This window comes from Poecilia mexicana, unplaced genomic scaffold (genome assembly GCF_051168715.1).
Source record: "Poecilia mexicana isolate PSO_F unplaced genomic scaffold, ASM5116871v1 scaffold_8, whole genome shotgun sequence".
NCBI lineage: Eukaryota > Metazoa > Chordata > Actinopteri > Cyprinodontiformes > Poeciliidae > Poecilia > Poecilia mexicana.
The window spans coordinates 7,651,019-7,671,783 of record NW_028263377.1 but is presented as its reverse complement, the minus strand read 5'-3'; the positions used below and the strand labels follow the sequence as shown (position 1 = coordinate 7,671,783).

Sequence of the window (20,765 nt, the reverse complement as noted above, 5' to 3'; positions counted from 1 at the left end):
TGAGCTTTGTTAAAAACTGTTGGTGACTTGCCAGTTTTATCATTGTGGTTTATTCACCAGAGCTGCTCGTTCTGCGAGATGGTTGGCTCGACGCTGGGCTGCTACAGTAAAGGCTGCACTCTCCGCTACCACTACCTGTGTGCTATTGAAGCAGGTGAGGAGGTGCATGAAATGCAGCCAGTCTGCTGTTTCCTTCAGCACCATTGTTTTTTTTTTTTTTCCCCCATTAATTTTTGGCATCCCTTTGTCTTTTCCTCAGACTGTTCTCTGAATGAAGATAACTTCTCGCTGAGGTGTCCGAAGCACAAGGTAAAGAAGGAGAGGTTCGTTTTTTTTCTGCCTTGTTCACTAAACTGTTTATTAGAATATTCCCACACGTGGAAAACTGTCGTAACCTTTTCTGTTTTTTTTTTTCCTCCCCATTAATCCAGTTTACCCAGAGCATCCGGCCAGCCAAGCCAGTGTATGTGGAGCAGTCAGAGAGAGGCTGAGGGCAACTGGGAGAAGGAAGAGCCGGATTTGGGGAGCTGTAAGTCAACACTAACTTTGCACCTGATCTTTTTAATTTTTAATTTTTTGCAGATACAGATCGTGGCTCAGATCTAAGCACAAACAGAAAGTTAGTCATCTCCAATAAGTTGTATTTAAAATGATAAATTCTCTGTTTTCTCAGATTTTTGCATGATTTACTTAAAAGCGCAGCTTAGCCCAGCTCGCTGGGGCGGGCGTGACGCATTCAAAAGGCTACTGTAACAAAAATGGCAGCATGCTGAATGTTCATTTCACCTCGGGTGGACAGCATGGACTTTAAACTTTATAAAAGCAGTGTTTTTATAGTATCTTTGATTTTTATTTACTTCCAAATGAAATCAAATTTATGATCAATCATGTTCGCCATGATCATGTGCGCATTTTTCGCATTTGCTGCTCATTCGGTGAACGTCTTGTGACCAGGAAGTGCTTGAATGCAACATGACACCCATTTTTTTCGATTTCACCAAATGCAGCACGTTTCTAAAACAACCAATGGAAAAGTTTTTGTCAGAATGCTGGCATGGTAGAGTGAGAGACGTGGTGAGAGAGAGGCTCTGGAGAGAGTTTTGGAAACGGGAAGAGAACGGAGCGCAGTGACGTTTGGGTTTTACTAGGAACGTTTTCGGTGAGTTTTTTGGACTAAAAGTGTGTTTAGTTAGAGTTTGTGAGTTTGTGTGCAGAACCACGACCTTAGACGGTTAACTAGCCTTTGTGACAGCCACAGTAGGGCCATCTGCGTGGGTGACAGAGAGACAGAAACCCGAGGAAACGATTATTCTTCCTGAAACTTGGAAAATTAAAAAGAATCACCTTCCTCAGTCTGAAAAAAAACAAACTGTTTTCATCCAACCTTTACTTTCGTCCTATGGGTAAGAAAACCCAAAGTTAAGAAATATTTGTACCGCAGATTTGTTATGCCTAAAAATCCGTTTAAAATCATGTAACTTCTGATTAGGAACCCATGACTTCCTGTTGCTCTGAGGTACAGACATGACGTGAAACAGAGACTCATTTCTTTAACCAGCGACCACTTGGATGTTTGTCTCGCCGCCATGCAGAGTGAGGAATGTACAGAAGTAAAAGAAACCTCCAAAGCTCGCTTCTGAACTGCATCTTGGCATCTTGGAGTCACCACATCTCCATAGCAACGATCAGATGATATCTAAATACCAAAATGAGTGTTGCGAGGAAAAATCCTTTTCCGTCACAAACATAAACATGGGGAGTTCGAGTGGAACTCTGTGGTTTGGTAAGATGAGACTAAAATTGAGCTTTTTAATAAACAATCCAAACGATCCAAAAATATGGAAATCCCTTCATGCCTAGTGTTGAGCATGGTGGAAGATCTCTGACGTTGTCCTGTTTCTCTTCAACGGGCCGGGAAACATGATCCGAGTGAAACTTGTCATAAAATCGTACATTTTCACACGTCACGGGGTTAAAGCACACAGCATGCTTCCATATTTGTTGGAAAAAAGAGAGAGATTTTTTCTTTCAAGGCTTCAAAGACATCTTTTTCCAGGGTGCCAATAAATATGTTAGTATTTCCTCATTATTGCTGATTTTTTTCATTATCTTAGACTGGTTCATACCGGAGGTGCACTGAGCACTGTTGTTATCGGGCCGATATTTAAACACATTCTAGATTGAGTATTGGTGACAATGTGCCAGATCCACAAGGGTAAATCTATCGAACGCTTTGTGCTCTGAGCGACATCATGCTTTATTTATTTTACGTTATATTTACTATTCCTAATTGCACTTTCTGAACCATTTGAAAGAAGGTTTGTTGCAGTTTATTGTTTGAATGTTTGACCAAGGTAGTTAGCCTGTTCTTTATTAATTTCACATTGGTCGCTCTGCTCCTAATTGGACTGACTGAGCAAATTAAAGTTCTTTTGTTTTTACATGTTTGACCAAACTCATGGAGCAATTGGTCTATTTCAATGTGCTGCACTGGTGCAGAGTTACCAAATAAATTAGTAGATTCAGGACATCTCTGTCTGTGATTAAAAAGGAAAATACGTTGTTTTTCTTTTTGTTTGTTTGTTGTTTTTTTGTAAATTCAGCACTGTTTTTCTGTATCGGATTGGGTTTCAGCCGATACTGAACCTCAGATGTCTGTATTGGTATCAGAAGTGAAAAAAGCAATGAGCTAAACGATGTCATTTAGCTCATCGCTGCACGAGCCACACTCTTATTTATCCTCCTCACCTTCGTAGCGGTACTCCTGTCGCTCGCTGTCACTTCCTCCCCCTCACATTCAAACCAACCAGTCTCCATGGCAACCAATCCACATACAGTACAGCTCACATTTCTGTCTGTTTATGTAAGTTTTATGAAGCCAACGTACAGCTCAGGCTTTGTCATCGGGCCGTATCCCTTTCCGTTTCTTTCAGTTTTACCTCTGAAAGTTTAAAGTGTTCATTCCTCTCTTGAATGTTTTCGCATCATACAACAGCCACAAACCTTAATGATTTCTGATTAAAGGTGACAGAGCAACAGAGAGTGGTGCATATTTGTGAACTGGAAGGGAAAGGGCTCACGTAGTTTTTGGTGAGCATCAGCATTCAGCTCCCTCAAGGCAGTCGTTTGTATTGCTCAGCTTTCTAAAGATGGAAACGTTTGCCTATTCCCTCCTTTGTAGATCTCAAGCTCACTTAGGCTCAGTGGAAAACATCTAACGAAGACCGATTTTCTTTTAAAGTCTTGCCGCGGGTCCAGGTTGGATTCAGGAGTAGATTTTAACTGTTGCACTTTTAACATCAACCTGAGTTTTCTTTGATCTAAACAAGTGTTTCCCAACCTTTTATTTTTTTTTCTATTTGCTCCCCATCCACAACCTACAAAAAAAAGTAAATTCTGGGTAAAACAGTTGAGATATTTTCTTTTTACACTCTACTTAGAGCTTTCATCTGTCTGTCTCGAGATCAGATGTCAGGACTTACCAGCTGTTAAAGGCTTGTTTTCCTTTTTCTGTAATAAACTGCTAACTTTTTCTTTCTGAATGAAGTAGAAATCAAGTTTTATTTTATCATTATTGTTATTTTCCGTCCTAAGAGCGATGGTTCTAATTCCACAAACTTCAGATTTGTTTTTGTAGCATGGTGACATTGGAGGGCGCTGTGTAGAAACATTGCGATTGACAATTATTGTTTCTCCTCGCAGGGTACCTCGGACAGTAGGACACCGGGGGGAAATGTGAAGAGAACAGACTGGGATTCGTCGAGGAGAACGACTAAAGGGAATGTACAATTTCTCAAGCTGAATCAGCATTACTTAACATTTACAGGACAACGGAGAAAACAAACCATTTTTACCAGAATCATCGCTCTTTACTCAAAAGCAGAAACAACACAGAGGAACTTAGCTGAGAAAAAAACAAAAACACAATGGTAAAAAAAACAAAAAAACAACAAACGACAGTGATGGAAGCGGGGACGAAATGAGGCGTCGAGACCGACGGAGAGATTTCGCTGTAAAGAACAAAAAGAGACAAGCTTCTTCTCTAGGCTCGCTTTGATTTTTCCAGACAACCTAAAGTGTTAAACTCTTGCTTATCATTTTCTGCATCATCATTTACCTTTTTATCTTTTCGTTTGCTTTGACGAGATGTAGCGGGAGCAAGTTGGGTGTCGAAACCCAAAGAAACAAACAAAAACAAAAAAGAAAAGGATGATCTGGGAGAGTTGGTGTCATTTTACCCAGTTTAGTGTTTTTTATGTTATGGTATTAGGATGATCGCAGTTATTACTTTAATCCTCATTATTTTTTATCCTCATCAGTATTTACTTATGACAACTAAATGGATGTACACCGCTTTATATTCAATCAACGTCTGAGTTGGAATTTTTTATTTTTTTATACTTTTCTGTCGCTTTTCCTGGAGAAGGAAAGAGCCGGAGCGTCTGATGTCTGGAATGTCAGGGTCAAGTTTGCCACAAAGACATTATTGCCTTGGAGAATGGACATCTGTTGCCTTTAAGAAAAAAACAAAACAAAAAAAAAAAAAACAAGTTGTGAATGAGCGAGTGATGTGTGCGCGCGCGTGGGACGGGACGGGGTGGGTGGTGGGGAAAATGCCGATATCTGGGTCTTTGATTCCATTTTTTTGGTCCTTTTTGAAAAGTGTTCTTATTTTTCATCACAGGGGTTTTTACGGTACAGATAGTATTCATTAAAAAGAGAAAAAAAATCAGATGGACAGTCTTATTTTTCAAGAACAAAACGTTCATAATGTGCAAAGAGAGAGAGAGAGAGACTTGTAAGAGGACGAGATGACACTATGGACTGAGGCTTGTTTGCCGTCTCTAACCGGGAGGACGCATGAAGGACAAACAGGGAGCTTTTTCCTCGTACGCTGGCGAAACGTTCAAAGTCGAGACGGACCTGAAGTGTTTGGACGCGCGTTGCCACGTGACCGACCAACCGAGCGTTTCTGTCCCGGTCAAAGTGAGCCTGAACCAAGTACTTTGGAGAGAGGTCTCCCACTTGAGTGAAGCAGCGGCAAATGAAGCCGGAAGATGCAAAATCCATTGCCATCAGATTTCAAAGTGAGTCATACATGGTGTTGTCTTTATTACTTTTTATTGTTATTCTTGTACAAATCAAACGAAAAAAAGGTCATACTGAAAGACAGTTACACTATCAAAACCATGCTGTATTAGAAACCTGTCAATATGTATATGAATTATGAATACACTTAAAAATGCTTCAACTTTGTTTCAGCCTTCTTCATCAGATTTGTGCTGTTTTTTTCTCTCTCTTTATTTTCCATTTCCCCTTCATGTCTTTCAATGTTTCCAGCTGACAGGGAGGGTCTGTTTCACACGGTTACACCCTTCATAGAAGATCTGACAAGCGCACCATTGAGTCCAAAACCTGTTGCGGCAGGCCTAGGATGGGCATTCACCAAAGGTTTCAGGCAATAATTAAACAGCCCTGCACTGACAGATTTATTCAAAGAAAGAAAACAATCATAGGGCTTGAGAAACCGTGACGGGGCTTAAGTTTAACGCTCACTGTGATTGTTTCCCAAACTGGCAGGATGATGCAAATAATCCGTAAACAATACTACGAGGACGACACGGCAGATGCAGCAGAAAAGCCGTGTTTTCCTGTTTTTTTGTTGCTGTTTTGTTACTACAAAACCTGTTTTAACAGGTTTTACATAAAACGTGTAGTTAATTAATACAGCTAATCTAGTATTAACTAAGTAGATTAGTTAGATTAGTTAGTTAATACTTTGTACTGAGTTGAGCAGCCTCAGGTCTTCTGTAACCTTTTATCAGGTCACACAGCGGACCACTGAACCTTCTTCTTTATTGATTTGTTTTAGATCGAAGGTCTCAAACTTGTTTTCATTTTAGGCCAATTTCAAAATCATGAATGTAGTCAAAGGGCCGGTTGTGCCAGAATGTATCAATAAAACCCGTTTAAAAAACTGATAAAACTATAATAAATAGCTGTCTCTGCATTCGATAAGTACTTCTTAACATTAAATATTCTCCATCTTTTCACATCAATCGCTCGCTCCAGGATTAGCAATTGTTTTTTTTTCTTTGTGGCGCTAGTTAAGAAATATTTGCAAGGAATTTTGTGATATTCGCGCTTTTGTGGCGGTAAATGTGACCTTTTGCTTCTCCGTATCAATCGCGGACTATAACTTGTAGAAGAAAGAAATATTCTCATAATTTTGCGTCAGCGTGAAAAAGTGCAGGGATCTGTCGATTCTTGCACGAATTTCCGTAATTTGGGAGTCACAAAAACTGGAGGCACTGATTGAGTACAGATAAAAACTGCTTTGATTTGATTGATAAAGTAATACGTACCGGTTATCAGAATCGGCCTGAAATTCGTTTCAGGACAGCCAATCCAAATGACAAAGACAGACAACGTAAGAACTGGGAGGACAGGTGCCTGAATATTTATGTAAGTAATATTTTACTTTGGTACGTGTTTTAGATCACTGCTCTTCTGAAGACCCAGAGACACGACTCTGTATTCTTAGTAGAATCCATCTGATTTCTGATGGAAATCTCATTTTTCAAGGAGTTGGGGATGCCACGCTCTCTATTAAAGTTTCATAAGCCATTTGAAGAAAAACATGGCCACAGATTCACAGATCCTCTACCAGAATGATCATGAACCTTGACCTCACTTGACCAAAGCACACAGACTTTTGTCAAACTTTTCTGCATTTATCTGGAACAAAGTGAGACGTCATATTGGCCTCACTCTAGAGCTGTGGTCCAGGGCCACACAAATTCATCCAGGGTCCGCAAAAAGCTACCCGGGCCGCACTTTGGACGCCGCTGCCTTAATACATAGTTATTTCAATTCATACAGGTTCTTTGATATTTACAACAGCATATTAGAGCCATTGCAGATGGGGGGGGGGAATGCATTTCTGCCAAAAGAAAAGCTCAAATTAAGAGGTTAATTTCTTACATTTTCTAGGAAAAACTTGGAAATTTATGAGTTTCAAAAATCTTCGACTAATTGAGTTTTCTCAAAACTGAGTTTTTTTCTAGCGAAATTTCTACTTTCCAAGCTCAGAAATTTTTCTAGAAAATTTCACAGATTAATCTCGAGACATCAGAGTTTTGTGGCGGTTAGTCTGGAATGTTAAAATGTAACAAAAAAACAATATAAAACAGAAACTCAGGGGGAACAAACACTATTTAATGGAACAGTACATACAGTTCAGAGCTTTGCACCTATCAGGTCTTAATAAATGAATTTCGTATTGATGCTGTTTGTCAGTATCACTACTAAGACTTCTCTCTCCAAAGGTCCTACTGCTCTTCAGTATACAGTTTATCTCCAAATTTAAAGTTGTGTGTGTGTATTTGTGTGTGTGTGTAGCTTTGGTCAGTGTGTCGAGGTTAAATCAAACCAACATGGCTGGTGTAGGCTGAAAAGCCTTGGCTGGAGATTGGGGGATGGAATGGAGGAAGGGAATGAAATGGATCAAAATGAGTCTAGGAATGAAATTGAAACAGATGGACCTGAGCTGTCTGTTTTGGATTTATTTATACGGCTGGATTAAAGGCGAGTGTGTGTGTGTGTGATTGAGAGATACGCTCCTGCTTGTGTCGGAGTGACAGTCACACACCCCCGTAGAGGTCACCGTGGCGACCAAAATCCTCCCGTCATCAGTGGAGCGGAGTGGGAGTGGGGGGCCGTCACTTCTTTTCCACTTTTTCACTCCAAGCGGAGGCTGAGGGAAGACGCACAGCAGGTGAGAATCCTTCCTTTGTCTCCAGCACACAGTTGGACTTGGAGCGCTCGGGTGCGTCGCGTCCCGTCTCCTGGACGGTTTCCATGGCGATGGCAGATTTCCTCTCCAGTTAATATAGTACGCCTTCATCAGGGCTGTGTGAGTTTCTGTCTGTCTGCAAAAGTTGGTAACGATCAGCGTTTTGTAAAAATTCATTCGTAGCCCTTCGCAACATCTGCGAATTTTATTGGGACTTTTTGTGACCGACCAACACAAACAGCCCAACGTTGGGAAGAGGGGCTAAAAATGATCCATTGTTTGAAGGTTTTTTTTTTTTTTTTTTTATCAGCAAAAAGACAAAAAAATTAAAAAGTCTTGACAGTGTGATGTGTAGTTTTGTTCAGGCCTCTGAATCAGTACTTTGAAGACCAGCTACTGTCTCTTTAATTATTTTGGGTTTTCCTCTACCAGAGGTCAGCGACCTTTACAGCACTAAGATCGGGTTTTGTCTTCGCTCCAGCTAAAGAAAGTGACGAGCCACAAAAGATACAAGACGCTTCAAAACAAAATAGCCACTTTTATCAATACCTGTTATAGGAATTACACTTTTAGATTCAATTAAAAATTTTTTTTCAAAAGTGATGAAACTTTTCCATTAAAGGGAACAAATACATTTTTCTTACCAGAATGTTTACATTTTATGTGTCTTACTTTATTTTAAAGCAGGCAGTTTGCAACTTAGAGGCGAAAAATATTAATACGGTATTAAATACGTATTTATTACCTTCACTTTTTTTATATCTTGTGATTTTTAATTTTTAGCCATAGTTACAGCCGCAATGATTGGTCTAGAGAGGTTACAGACGTCTCGAGAGTGATTTTTACTTTATTTTACTTTATTTTTGTTAAATAATTCAAACCCAGATTGGGATGAATATCAGTTTTCATGTCTTGCCACAGGTTCTCAGTGGGACGTAGGGCTGGAGTCTCACTGAGCCGTTCAGACACATGGACATGCTTTGATCCAAATCCGTGGTGGAAGAAGTAATTATTTCAATTTTTTTTTTTTTATCATTAAAAGGCGGAAATCATTTTAGTATGAACATGACTTATTTAGTAAATGTAATATTTGAAAGAAACAATGTTAGACTTTTGTAGAAAGGGAAACCTGTAGCTCATTGTAGTCGAAACATAACGAGATTCTCACACTTTTGCAACATTAAAAAAAAAAGCAAAACAGTTTCTTTTTTTTCTGTGTCTACATTTAGATAATAGTTCATGCTCAACAGATAAAATGAAATACAGCTGAGAAAATCGCTCACTATCTTCCACTTTAGTCCTGGCTGTTCAGGGTCAAAGGTGAACCTTCAGCTTTTCTCCTTCCCTGTCCTCCATTTTGTGTTGGTCTGTCACATAAAAATCACAACAAAACACACAGAAGTTTTAGGAGTTTATTACACAAACTCCATATGCACCCATCTGTTGCATCTCCTTGGAGATTAAAGTGCATGTCATCTCAACAAAGACCAGTAAAAAGGATCAGATGTCTGTATTTTAACCCTCGTTTTCCTCCGCCAGCCTCCTCCTCCTATGATGGCCTTCCTCAAGAGAGTGCGCTCCCCTTCCCTGTCCTTCTTCCAGACAGTGGTGTCCCTCCTGCTGAGCACCGTGGCCCTCACCTCCTCCTTCTGGTGCACGGGCCGGCAGAAGGTACCCAAGCCTCTCTGCACGGCCACCAAGTTCAAGCGGTGCATCCCTGTGCCAGGCGTGTCCAACACCTCCAACATCCAGTTCTTCTGGGAGACGGGTGACGACCGCTTCGTCTTCCCATACTTCCACACCGGCCTGTTCATCATCTGCGAGGAGAACATCTACGTGGACGAATGGGGTGAGAGAGCGAGGGTTTTAGTCGGTTGACCCTAGAGGGAAAAAAAAAAGAAGTAAATATAATGAAGAGACGATGTTCTCTGCAGAGTCAAAAGTAAAGTCCTAAAGAGGACTGGCTAGTTCCAGCAGCAGAAATCGCCAGAACACAGAGAGGTCACAGAGAGGTCTCCACCAGCCTCTCGCTGTCTGTGGAGCATTTAAAGCAGACGAGTCAGACGTCTGAACCAGCTGAATACAACATGACTCTCGAGCTTGTCTGTTTTGGAGAAACATCTATGTCACCTACATCAGATGGCATGATATGTGCAAGAATATAGTCCACTTTACTCTTATACCCTGAAAATGAAATGTTATTTATGGGTAAAAAAAAACCCCAGAAAACTTCTACCCTTTGCTAGAGGGTTGTTTCCTGAGAGCGTGGACTCTGTTGAGGGTTTAAATTTTACCCAATTTCCAACGTTTGCCCGTAGCATATGTAATGAGCCAGTTTAATGCTAAGAAGCTTACAGGAAATTGTCTGCATTGTGAACAACCATCCTCCCAAGCAAAGAGAGAAGTGGGGAACCGAAGGCTGTTAATGTTAACTCAGTTCTTTGGAAGGGTTGCCAAGATGGCCTGAACGACTTGGTTAATATCTACCGAAAATCAATGTCGTCTTTCACATCCTCTCCTTCTGTTCGCTGATTGGCCCCATTGAAATTCTACCAAAGAAATCGAGTTCAATTGGAGAAAAACAGATGAGAAGTTAGAATTGAATTGTGTAGGAAATCAATGGCTGGATGTTGTTTTTCTTGTTAGTTGATGCAAAAGCCTGAACATGTCACTAGCAACTCTGACAGGGATTACATAGGTTGAAAAAAATTAATAAATGAAAGAACAAGGGATTTCTGAGGAAATCTAAAGATGCTAATCCATTTTTACATGTGACGCTTAAAATATTAAAACAATCTCATCATGAGGGATTGCAATAACATGCTGTTTACTGGAAATGCTAATTGGACTTCATGTAGCAAAACCACTACTGGTCCCACTATGAAGCAGGACACAGAGCAGTAGTTTGGATGAGCCTTGGCTCTCATGTAGATGTGTGACTGTGAGCCTGTGTGCTCGGCCCAAAGAGGATTATCACCATGGCGAGTTCTGCTCACAGAGATTTAGACTTCAACAGCACGACTCAATTATGGATTAAAAGCCAGGGAGGCGAAAGGTTAACAGGATTCACAAACATGGGCCGAGTTATCATCGTCTCGTTTGCAGCTGATTAGACGAACCGAGCAAGAACGACGTAGGGAGTTGAACCGTCGGCCTCTTCGGCGCAGCTGCTCACCTCTTTAGAACAGAAGGACAAGAAGTTCAAATGCAAAAACTAAAGTGTACGTCCGGGATTCAGTAGCTCAACAGGAAGTAACGCATAGTTCTAAGGTTTTCTTGGCTAGTTCAGGGGTATGTGTGGCGTTAGCTTTAAACAGCTTGAATGCAGGTCAAAAAGTTTAGTATTTGCTGAAACTGTCAGTTTCGTGACACAAGACAGATAATCTGTGAAAACACTGAGCATTTCTGTCTCCTCCCAATGCCACGATTGTCATATGACGAAATGCTCCCAGTCGAAAACCACCAATCAGAGCAGACTCAGTTATACTTTTTTATTGATTAGAGGCAATTGGTTGTTTTGAATTGGATATTAACAATGTCTCTAATGTTGTTTTTTCTCCACTTCAAATCAGAACTACCTTATGTTGCTTTGACACATAAATTATGTAGAAGTTTGTGTTTGAAATTAGAAAAAAATCAAAGTGTATGACGACTTTATTAAGTCTGCAGAGTCAGAAAAGACGTCTGACAGCACAAGATGGCGCCCGTTCTATTTTTCCGACTGTACATGTTGATGATGCAGTCTTGATTTTCTCCTGCTGTCCCTGGTCGCACCTGTTTCTTTAAGACTCATCCTTTTATGAGTTCGGAGGCAGATTATTGGAGCTATCATTTAAACAGTTTGGCAATCAAGCCGCAAAGAAGCTTAACTAAAAACTGAGATGGGACGATGCTGCTGCTGCTGCTGCTGCTGCTGGAGCCAATCAAGATTCTTCTGAGAGGAATAATTGCTTTCTTTCTTGGAGAAATTTCCTCTATTTAAATTATTATTTTTAACATCATTGGGGCAAAAAAAAATCCCCACTAGCCTGTGTTTCAGCTTTTGGTGCAGCTAATATTTTTCTTTCCGCTGCCATCCTGGCAGATTTACGCCAAACAAATCCCATAATCCCCCATCAGGTTATGCCCAGCATTAGAAGCGCTTTATGCAAACGGTCTTGCCACATAATAGTTGATGGATGTGTTTAATTAAACTTGGGGTTTCCTCTAGAAGAAAAAAAAAAGAAGGTTTCTGATGTAATTCTTGGTGTTTAATGTAAGGACTTTGGATGTTTATCATGTTTTCTGTCCATACAGATTTGTGAGTTTATTTTATAACCCCCTTTTTTTTGTCTTTGTAGAAGAGAAATGTCGATGGTTTTACAGTTTGACTCCTGAATCAGAGGAAGGTAAATTCTCCCTCCTCCTGCTGGATGATTGTTTGACATCCGTGTTTGTTCTTTTAGCTCTGAGCCTCCGTTTCTTCCTCTGCAGCAATGATTTGGCTGTGTCTCACGCTGGAGTTCATGTACGTCGGCTTGCTGCTGGTCAGCTGCCTGCTGCTGTCCGCCCAGCTGTGCATCGCGGCCTGGTTTCCCTCCACGCTGCGCTGGGGCCAGATGCTCAACGCCTTTGCAGCTGTCTTCACGGTCCTGGGAGGTACAGCTGTTGCCACCTCAGATCTATATTTGGGTTGCTGGTTTTAAATGAAAACATTGATTTTTCTGGGGGTGTTTCGTGCGCTGCAGGTCTTCTTGGGATGGTGGGTCACATGATGTTCATGCAGGTGTTTCAGACCACGGTTTCAATGGGACCAGAAGACTTTAAACCTCACAGCTACGGCTACTCCTGGGCGTTCTAGTGAGTTTGTTGGACCTTTCTGTTTTATCGGAACATTTTAAAGGCGCAGAAACACTGAACGCCTTATCAAAGCTGCAGGTATACTTACTATTCCAAATATTGAAATGGGTCACTTCTGTTTCAATTAATTTATATATATATATATATATATATATATATATATATATATATATATATATATATATATATATATATAAAGTATTTTCTGCTCTTAAATTTCACTTGCTACCCTTCCAGTGTGTATAGGAAGGGTAAATGTGTCCCATTGAATCCAAGACTTACCTCAATTTTCCTGACCACACCTATCTAGCTAGTTAAGTAACTAGCTAGTTGAGTAACTAGCTAGTTAGCTAGCAGGAGTCCCACAAGCTATCTAGCTAGCTATTTAACAGGTCTACAAGGAGAACCTACTATATATCCCGTACCCATCACTCTCTAGCTAGCTAGCTAGCAGGCCTATTAGGAGAAGCTACTATCTCTCTCCCATCACTCTCCAGTTTAGGAGGATTGAATTGTTCTCTGGCCAGAAGGTATATCAAGTTCCTCCAGCTAGTTTGGGTTTCTCCTTTCAGAAAGACATAACTTAAAATTCTCCAATGATAAACATCTCAAATAGACATCCAAACCACCTAAATGGAATATTTTTGGTCCAGAGGAACGTTACCCCAAATGAGGCCAACCATCACTTGTGAGCTTTTGATACTTGGACTGTTTTGCTTGAGGCAGTGATTGAGCCCCTATCCAGAGGGGGGCAGTTTGGTTCCAGTCCTCCATGGCCAGCAATGATAATACCATGGTATCCATAACCTTCAGCTCCCCAGGACAGAAGTCATCCACACACTGTCCTTGGGGAGCTATTTAACTATTGAAACAACCTCTGCAAAGGTGATGCATTTACTTCTTCCCTGCTCCCATGACCATGTCTAGTCCATGGTGAACAGATTAAGGATATTTGAATTTACTTGTTCTAGCAGTAAACAATCTGAGGAGTCAAGGTTCCCAAACTAAGCACATCCTGTGTCCCGTTGGAGTCACTTGTCTTGGGACAAGTGACTCCAACTCCATAGCCTCCCTGAATTCCTCTCACACCCCAGTTTTTAGTGGGGTGTGAGGGGAAGGTTTGGGGTTCGGGTAGGGTTGGGGTTGGGGTTTTGAGTCACTTGGTACCTGCCTGTTATTTCAGATCTCCCTACAAACAAGCAAGCCCTAAAGGACTCCTTCCATCACTTTTGGCGTTTACCAATGATTGCCCTGGTCGCCGAACAACAAATAAACCAAACCATATTTCTACAAACACATGCAATCAATTAAAAGAACAAAAGAGAAAAATCCTGCAGTGATGTAGCTGTTTTTGCTCGCACATTTAAGTCTGATTCAGAAATCGTCATGAACAGCGTGCCTCTTGTTCTTGTCTCTGTCAGTTTGGTGTGGCTAGCCTTCACCGTGTGCATGGCGGCGGGTGTCTCCACCCTGAACAACTACACCAAGAAGGTCCTGATGGTGGGGCCCAGGAGTAGCTCCAGCCTCAACCCCTGCAGCTTTAACTTCATGGGCCTCCTGCCACCCGCTCCCTACTACACCCCCCCAAACCTGCCCGTCACCCTGTCCGCCCCTCTGCCTGCCCCCATGATCTCCCATCTGTCTCCCTACTATGAGCCTCCGCCGCCCGCTTCGCCGAGACTCACCCACTCCCACTCGCTTCCCCTGACCCACTCGGACTCCTTCCCTCCTCCCCCGCCCCACCCGGCACCCGCGTCCCCGTTCCACCGCCTCTCCCTGTCCTCCCCGTCTCTCTCGCCCTCCATCTCCGTTCACATGATGCTCCCGCGATGCAAGGAGCATCCCTTCGATCGGGACGAGGATTACAGCCCGCTTTGAACTCTCACAGGCGCATCTCAGAATATTGTCAAAAAGGGAATTTATTTCAGTGAATTTGTTCAAAAAGTGAAACGCATATCGTCACTTATCATCACTTTTGGTCAAAAATGACTACAAGGATGGTAGGTTAGGTTTTGGTTGAAGACTACTGAGTTGACCAGCAGACGGTCACTAACTCAACAACAACCTTTCTGTTCACGGAGCACTCTGTCCAAGGATTAGGATGGAAAATTGAGTGGAAGAAAAAAGTCCGAAACAGCGAACCTGAATTAAATCAGCTGCTGTTCCTTCAACCCTTTAGAGTCCATGTGAAAGTATGTTTGGTCTCTTTGTTTAAATATTGATCAAAAATTTAAACATCATTTATTTGCAATAAGCATACAGTTATGAAGTACAATAAAACTGCAAAATGTAACTGTCTACTTCTATTACAACTTTGATTTAAAAGGAAAACATCTCGGAAATAACTTTTCTGTTACTGTCGTTGCTGTCCCGCAGTTATCCACAGAATGAATGACCTCATCTCTGTTTAAACTCAAATGAATATCTTGTTGTGAACCATCGCTCCTGTATCATCTATCCTGTATGTTTGTTTCACTTTTGAATCAAAATTACTGAACTACACCAGTTGACATCCATTTACTGCAACTCTGGTGGAAAAAATAAATGACGAGTCACCACAGGGTGAAAATGAAAAGTTTTATTATTTCAAAAATCACTGTAATGATCATTCATGTAGCAAAAATAAACATCAGACACACAGAGCTTTGTTGGGAAGAAATCCTATTTACACATCATGTCTCGTGCTTCATTACTCAAACGGTTCCCTTTGTGGGAACGCGGCTAGTGGAAAGATTTTAACGGCATTTCCGCACAAAGTTTGGATTTTTCTAAAATTGACATGAATCTGTGGCGCCGATAACTTCACTCCAGAGTATTTAGTCTCTCCTAATCACAAATATCTCTTATTCCAATATCTATAATGTTTTTAGAGGAGAATTATTTAATCGAAGGCATTTCCATCATATTAGTTCAGCATTAAAAAGAGAACGTCTTTTTATTAGAGAAGATAGAAAAAAATTTATAAACTAACAATAAAATAATGCAAAAACATCAAAGAAAATAACAAAATACCCTTTTTTTAAATCTACTGTAACATACATATTCATAAATGTAAAAGTACATAAAACAAAAATAACCACACTTGAATATTGATTGATCGTCGTTATACTGCCGCCAGTCGAAAGCTTAATGATCTCTTTGAAAATAGTGACGAAAAACTAATCATTAAGTTTTAATTTATTGTAAACCTGAAGGATTTTCTCTGTTCAGCTTAAACAAAAAAACAAACAAACAAAAAAAAAAACTGTATCCATAGATGCCCTGAAGAAAACCAGCCCGACTCTGGGCTGAAAACACACTTAGACACGACTGAGTTCGACTCCTGCTTCGTTAGTCGAAGACAGACTCGGTCAAACGTTAAGTGTATGTGAAAATATCCACAGGTCTGTTGTGTTCACACTAGCAGCTTAACTTTAATGAACACAAAAAAAAAACCAGGATTGTAGCTGAAAGAGTGGATCTGTTCCAAAAAAAAGAGAAAAAAAAACAACAAAACAAACGTGGAGTATGATCTAGTGTCCAACTTATTCCATGCTACTTCTTGCGTAGCACAAAGTAAACGATGGAGGAGATGAACGTCAAACCGAAGGCGATCCACGCCAGGATGAAGCTGTGGCCGTAGTTACCAATGCTCTTCTCGTTGATGTGGAAACGGTCCGTGTAGATGGACGCTGCGATCATGATGAACAGGCCTGAAGAGGATTTTGAGAGAGGGGACGGGGAGAGGAGAAAAAAAAGAAAAGAACGGTGACGATTTAGACCCGTCGGGAAGCGTGCAGAAACGTTCTTTCGCAAGCGTGACTTACAGGCGAGGACTTGAAAGACCCCAGAGATGGTGAACCTCCTTCCCTTCGGGAGGGTGAAGAGCTCAGCGATAAACACGAACAGGGCGATGATGGAGAAAATGCAGGCGAGCACGGTGGTGGCCTGCACTGCCTGGAGGTAGTCTGCAGGGGGAGCCAGAGAGAGCGACAGTCATCAGTCAGGGCTCAAATAAGGAGGCGACGTGTGTGACATCATAACAAATTATTTTTATACTAAATAAGATTCCAGTCTTCACTTTTGAGGGAAAAAAAACTTTTATTAGTTAATTTATCAGAAACGTATATAATTTTCAGGTTGATTCCCTTTTTTGACCCAAATCACACACACACACACGCACGCACACACACACACACACACACACACACACACACACACACACACACACATATATATATATATATATATATATATATATATATATATATATATATATATATATATATATATATATATATATATTTTTTTTTTTTTTTTTAAGTTTATATCAATTGATGATTATCCACCAACAAATTAGAGCTCTTGTTTTGTGTTTTTTCAAACAAGATAAATGTTTCTTTCGATTATATCTCTGTTTTAAAAGCAATATCCATGCTTCCTATGCTAACAATCAGTATGTGAACTGATGTGAGCAAAGTGATAATGCATGGTTGGAAATCGAGGTGAAATTCATCAGTGTTTTGGGAAGACAGTTGATGCTTACCTTGTTCATAGCTTGGGAGATCGGTCAAGTTCCACTTGTTGTTTGTCAACACCCAGCGCCCCCACACATCGGTGCTCGTTTGTGGGTTAGAAGTTACCCACCAGGCCTGATGAGATGAGCAGACAAATCAAATCAAATCCTTTGACACACAGTCCATTTCATTATTCCATGAATGTGTTAACCTTAGCGAAGAGAAAACGTCAAGCCTTTTTAGGATGGATGGCGCATAACCAAGGTATTACTCATTACTCATTCCTCACTTTGGAGCGCAGCGCTCAGAGAAATCTTAGACATTTGAATGTGTCTTGAGCAGCGTGTGCAGGTTGGCTTGTTAAACTAACTGTGATCTACTGTGACCAGGAGAAATGACGGGTATGCGACCTGGAACGGAAGAGTGAGACGCTAACAGGAGAGGAATGAAAGTCTAGAGAGACGACACTCAGGTGATCAGACTTAGGGACCTGAAAGTCTGTTAGATTAGGTCACATGCTGTCAATATCTTCCCTGCGGTAGATTACTCTCTTGGTCACTGAAGTTCACGACTTAACACAACTAAAATCTCAAAGTATTTTATGCTGATGTCATTTCATGAACCTTTAAAACCGTGGTGGTCATGTTTGCATTGGGTGGTTAGTTTCAGAGAATTCGATTTACATGGGAAATGGGGGAAAGAAATTGTACGCCACCAATGGCTTTCCAGTGAGAAACAAACCGAGAACTGAATATTTAAATTGTGTGTTTGATAGTAAGCAGAGAGAACATTTAGTTTTAAATTATTAATAATATGTTAGTTTTGCAATACCTTCTATTTTAACTAGTTACTCAATCTGGAACTCTTTACATCTTGCATTGCTAGTTTGTGTTTCATATAGGAAGATCAGAGGTGGTGCACCGCCTCCAACCTCTATTTCCTATGTCAATTATTCAATGTCAATGATCAGCCAAACCAAATGTTATGATGGTTTAAAAATTGATAAAATAGCCTTAGCATGAACTAGTATAATGTTTTTGACTTAAGTTGTTTTGAGATGCTAGAAGTCAACTTCAGTTCCCGCCCATCTTCGAACAAGCTGTTAGCTTAGCTTTAGCCAAATCTGGATTTAAGACTATGTTCATATTAACCCGGATATTTAGCAAAACGTATATTATCTGCTAGAACAATTGAAAGTGATGATGTAGAGACTCGCTTCTCACTTTTTTGTGTTAAAAAAAACCTCACAGCAATAATATAACATCTTTTATACCGCCCTCCCCACACACACATCTGTCTCATCTGCTTGATTATGCTAATTGCAACGTTATCGCCCCCTGCTGGCACAACACATTTTGGAAGAGTAGAACCCAAAACAAAGACCCTCCTTTCAGTCTTAGCATGATGCTCAGGAGAAGCGTGGCAGATGTCACGGTTGGACATCTGCCACGGGAATCGGGGTCGTCTTGTCAGACAGTCAGTTCCTGAAATCATATTTTTCTCTTTGCACCTAATTCTCCGTTGTAGGTAAGCTATTAAATGCATTTCGTTTTGCTAAGCTATCCTTTTCACTCTTCTTGAGCAATCTTTAAGACGAGCTAAAACTGAGCAAACCTGCGTGACGCGTTTTCACGGAGCCTTTACTTACATTGTCAATGGTGGCCACCAGCAGCAGGATGATGGCTGCGATGTGAAGAATCGAGAGAGCGATGAGAACCAGCATGATGACTTTCCTGCAGGGACGAACGGAAAGAAAACGGGGTTTGAAGTTGACAATTTTGAACGTGCAGCTACAACAAAAACATCATGGACGTCAACCTGCTCGCTCTAAAAGGCTTGAAACCAAAAGGCGCTACAACCACTCAGGGCCTTTGTACTCCATTTCTAATTTGGGTTTTTGAGAGAGAGAGCCAATGGGTTCTCATGAACCAAACTCAGGTTTATGTCTATAAAAGTGATTCTGCTGGGGAGAGAGGTGGAGGGGGGTCAGTAAACACAGAAATTGTTGGCAGGGAGGGCCTGGAAGAGTTCCTGGTGGGTAGATGAGTATGGGCTTGTCTAATGCTTGAAGGATACCTGCCACTCCCTGAAATAACTGTAGCGTACACGCCCAGTTCTCTCACCAAGATGCTGATCCCTCCACACTCTGGCACACGATGCAGCCCTGCCTGCCTTAAAAAAAACAAAAAACAAAAAAAAAACGCAGAAGCCATTTTACAAACTGCTTCATGTTTTCACTGTAAAACTGTAATTACAGTTTTAGTCGCTCGTAAAGAGCCTCGTGTGTACACGAGCCGCGTTTGGGTGAAATATGGTGGGAGACATCAGAGGTTCTTGGAATGTGCTGGTTTGGTAAAGGAGCGGTCAAGGGTTGGGCCCTCCAAAAAAAAAAAAAAGAAAACATTCTGGCATGTTCCGTGTCATCATCCAAGCAAAAAAAAAAAAAAAAAGGAAAAACCTCCTGGAGGCACGGGGCATCGAGCTGGCAGACATGTGACCAGAGCTCGGGGCATCATTTCGACTTTTCCGCCTTCCGTTTCACCGCGGGAAACCACGAGATTCACTTTTTGTTTTAGCTCCCTTCTCAACCCTAAGCGCTGAGAAGCTACAAACAAACAAACAAAAAAAAACATATTCTTTTGAGAAATTAACCAGATTATAAAATCTAGATAAGTTTAAAAAAATTAAAAAAAATTAAACTGTGTATTTTCAGAAAGTTTAATCGAGGAATATTCGGTTCTTCCAACTTTCACTCAAAAAGGCCAAACTTGTCAAATCTTTTGCTGCAGAGACTTTAACGTCTGGCCTCGATGTATTGCTGAGTTTCCCATCCCGGAAAATTAAAAAATAAATAAATAAATCTCATTTGCAATTTTCGAAGCTGGAAATTCAAATTGTTTAAATTCACCCACATTTTCAAGCCAAATTTCAATTTGTCCCAATATGCCTGGAAAGTTAAACCAACGGTGAAAGAGTAGCAGAGTGGAAAATTAAAAACAGGTTCAGGTTAAGGTGGACAACTGAGTGTGCACCTTTCTTCCTCTGAATTTGAGTTAAAGCATCCAAAGCAGACCGTTAGAAGAAAGCATAGTCAAATGTGGTTTCTCTGACCCTCCTGGACTCTGCCTCGGCCCTGAGAAGCACCGGGGATAAAACTCTCACTTACTGTTAGACGGCTGCGTGTCTCTTCCACGTCCTTTTCCTCCTGCTGTCAATGATCCTAATTCCAGGCTGCGAGTCTAAATGCACAAACATAAGAAACAAACTCCCACACCCACTTATACCCAGCCCTCTTTTACGTCCACACCCAGACAAGCCTCTTGTTTGCCTTTCACACAATCTCTGCCTCCTTCTCCTGTCTGTTCTGCCCATATGCTACTCTCTCTCACACACACATGCACACACACACACACGCACACACTCACAAACCCAAGCAAGTCATTTTTTCCCCCCTCTCGTTCTCATGTCTTTGCCAATCAGCTGAAGATGTTGATTTTACTCTCATGATTGCCGCTGGTGACTCACTGGCCATGCTTAGGGGGGAACTCCTAAAACTCTGACTGGGCGCACGCTGCCATGGCGACAGACTGCAAACCAGCTAAGCATAATCACAATGTGGTTGCCACGGGCGACAT

The 20,765-nt window shown here is 41.1% G+C and overlaps 2 protein-coding genes across 4 annotated transcripts in view; one reads left to right on the top strand and one right to left on the bottom strand.

The window, feature by feature from the left end:
• Positions 1 to 14,822, top strand: part of tcf20 (transcription factor 20) — a 28,130-nt gene extending 13,308 nt beyond the window's left edge. Inside the window, exons 3-11 of one of the 3 annotated variants that reach the window (XM_088008150.1) lie at positions 61 to 154; positions 260 to 323; positions 432 to 533; positions 3,551 to 3,557; positions 9,335 to 9,644; positions 12,136 to 12,183; positions 12,269 to 12,433; positions 12,523 to 12,634; positions 14,056 to 14,822. In XM_088008150.1, the coding sequence (XP_087864276.1) occupies positions 61 to 154; positions 260 to 323; positions 432 to 533; positions 3,551 to 3,557; positions 9,335 to 9,644; positions 12,136 to 12,183; positions 12,269 to 12,433; positions 12,523 to 12,634; positions 14,056 to 14,512 (1,359 nt within the window). In that variant the 3' untranslated portion in view covers positions 14,513 to 14,822. Of the gene's footprint in view, positions 1 to 60; positions 155 to 259; positions 324 to 431; positions 534 to 3,550; positions 3,558 to 3,702; positions 5,252 to 9,334; positions 9,645 to 12,135; positions 12,184 to 12,268; positions 12,434 to 12,522; positions 12,635 to 14,055 lie in introns of those variants that run through there. The other 2 variants (XM_015013726.2, XM_015013725.2) reach the window with 2 other exon arrangements.
• Positions 14,823 to 15,197: 375 nt separating this feature from the next.
• emp1b (epithelial membrane protein 1b) lies at positions 15,198 to 20,453 on the bottom strand. The gene is made up of 5 exons (XM_015013729.2): positions 20,297 to 20,453; positions 18,779 to 18,863; positions 17,160 to 17,265; positions 16,441 to 16,581; positions 15,198 to 16,326 (listed from the first exon to the last, which is right to left on the bottom strand). Exons 2-5 carry the CDS (start codon positions 18,851 to 18,853, stop codon positions 16,169 to 16,171), a joined length of 480 nt encoding a protein of 159 aa, XP_014869215.2. The 5' UTR covers positions 18,854 to 18,863; positions 20,297 to 20,453; the 3' UTR covers positions 15,198 to 16,168.
• Positions 20,454 to 20,765: the final 312 nt, after the last annotated feature.

What these genes read in the sequence shown, in the direction of transcription:
- emp1b (XM_015013729.2), bottom strand. Translation starts at nt 18,853, where the DNA reads ATGCTGGTTCTCATCGCTCTCTCGATTCTTCACATCGCAGCCATCATC. An exon ending in TGGTGGCCACCATTGACAAT is followed by an intron (nt 17,266 to 18,778) that starts GTAAGTAAAGGC and finishes TCATCTCATCAG; the next exon opens with GCCTGGTGGGTAACTTCTAA. An exon ending in TCTCCCAAGCTATGAACAAG is followed by an intron (nt 16,582 to 17,159) that starts GTAAGCATCAAC and finishes CTCCCCCTGCAG; the next exon opens with ACTACCTCCAGGCAGTGCAG.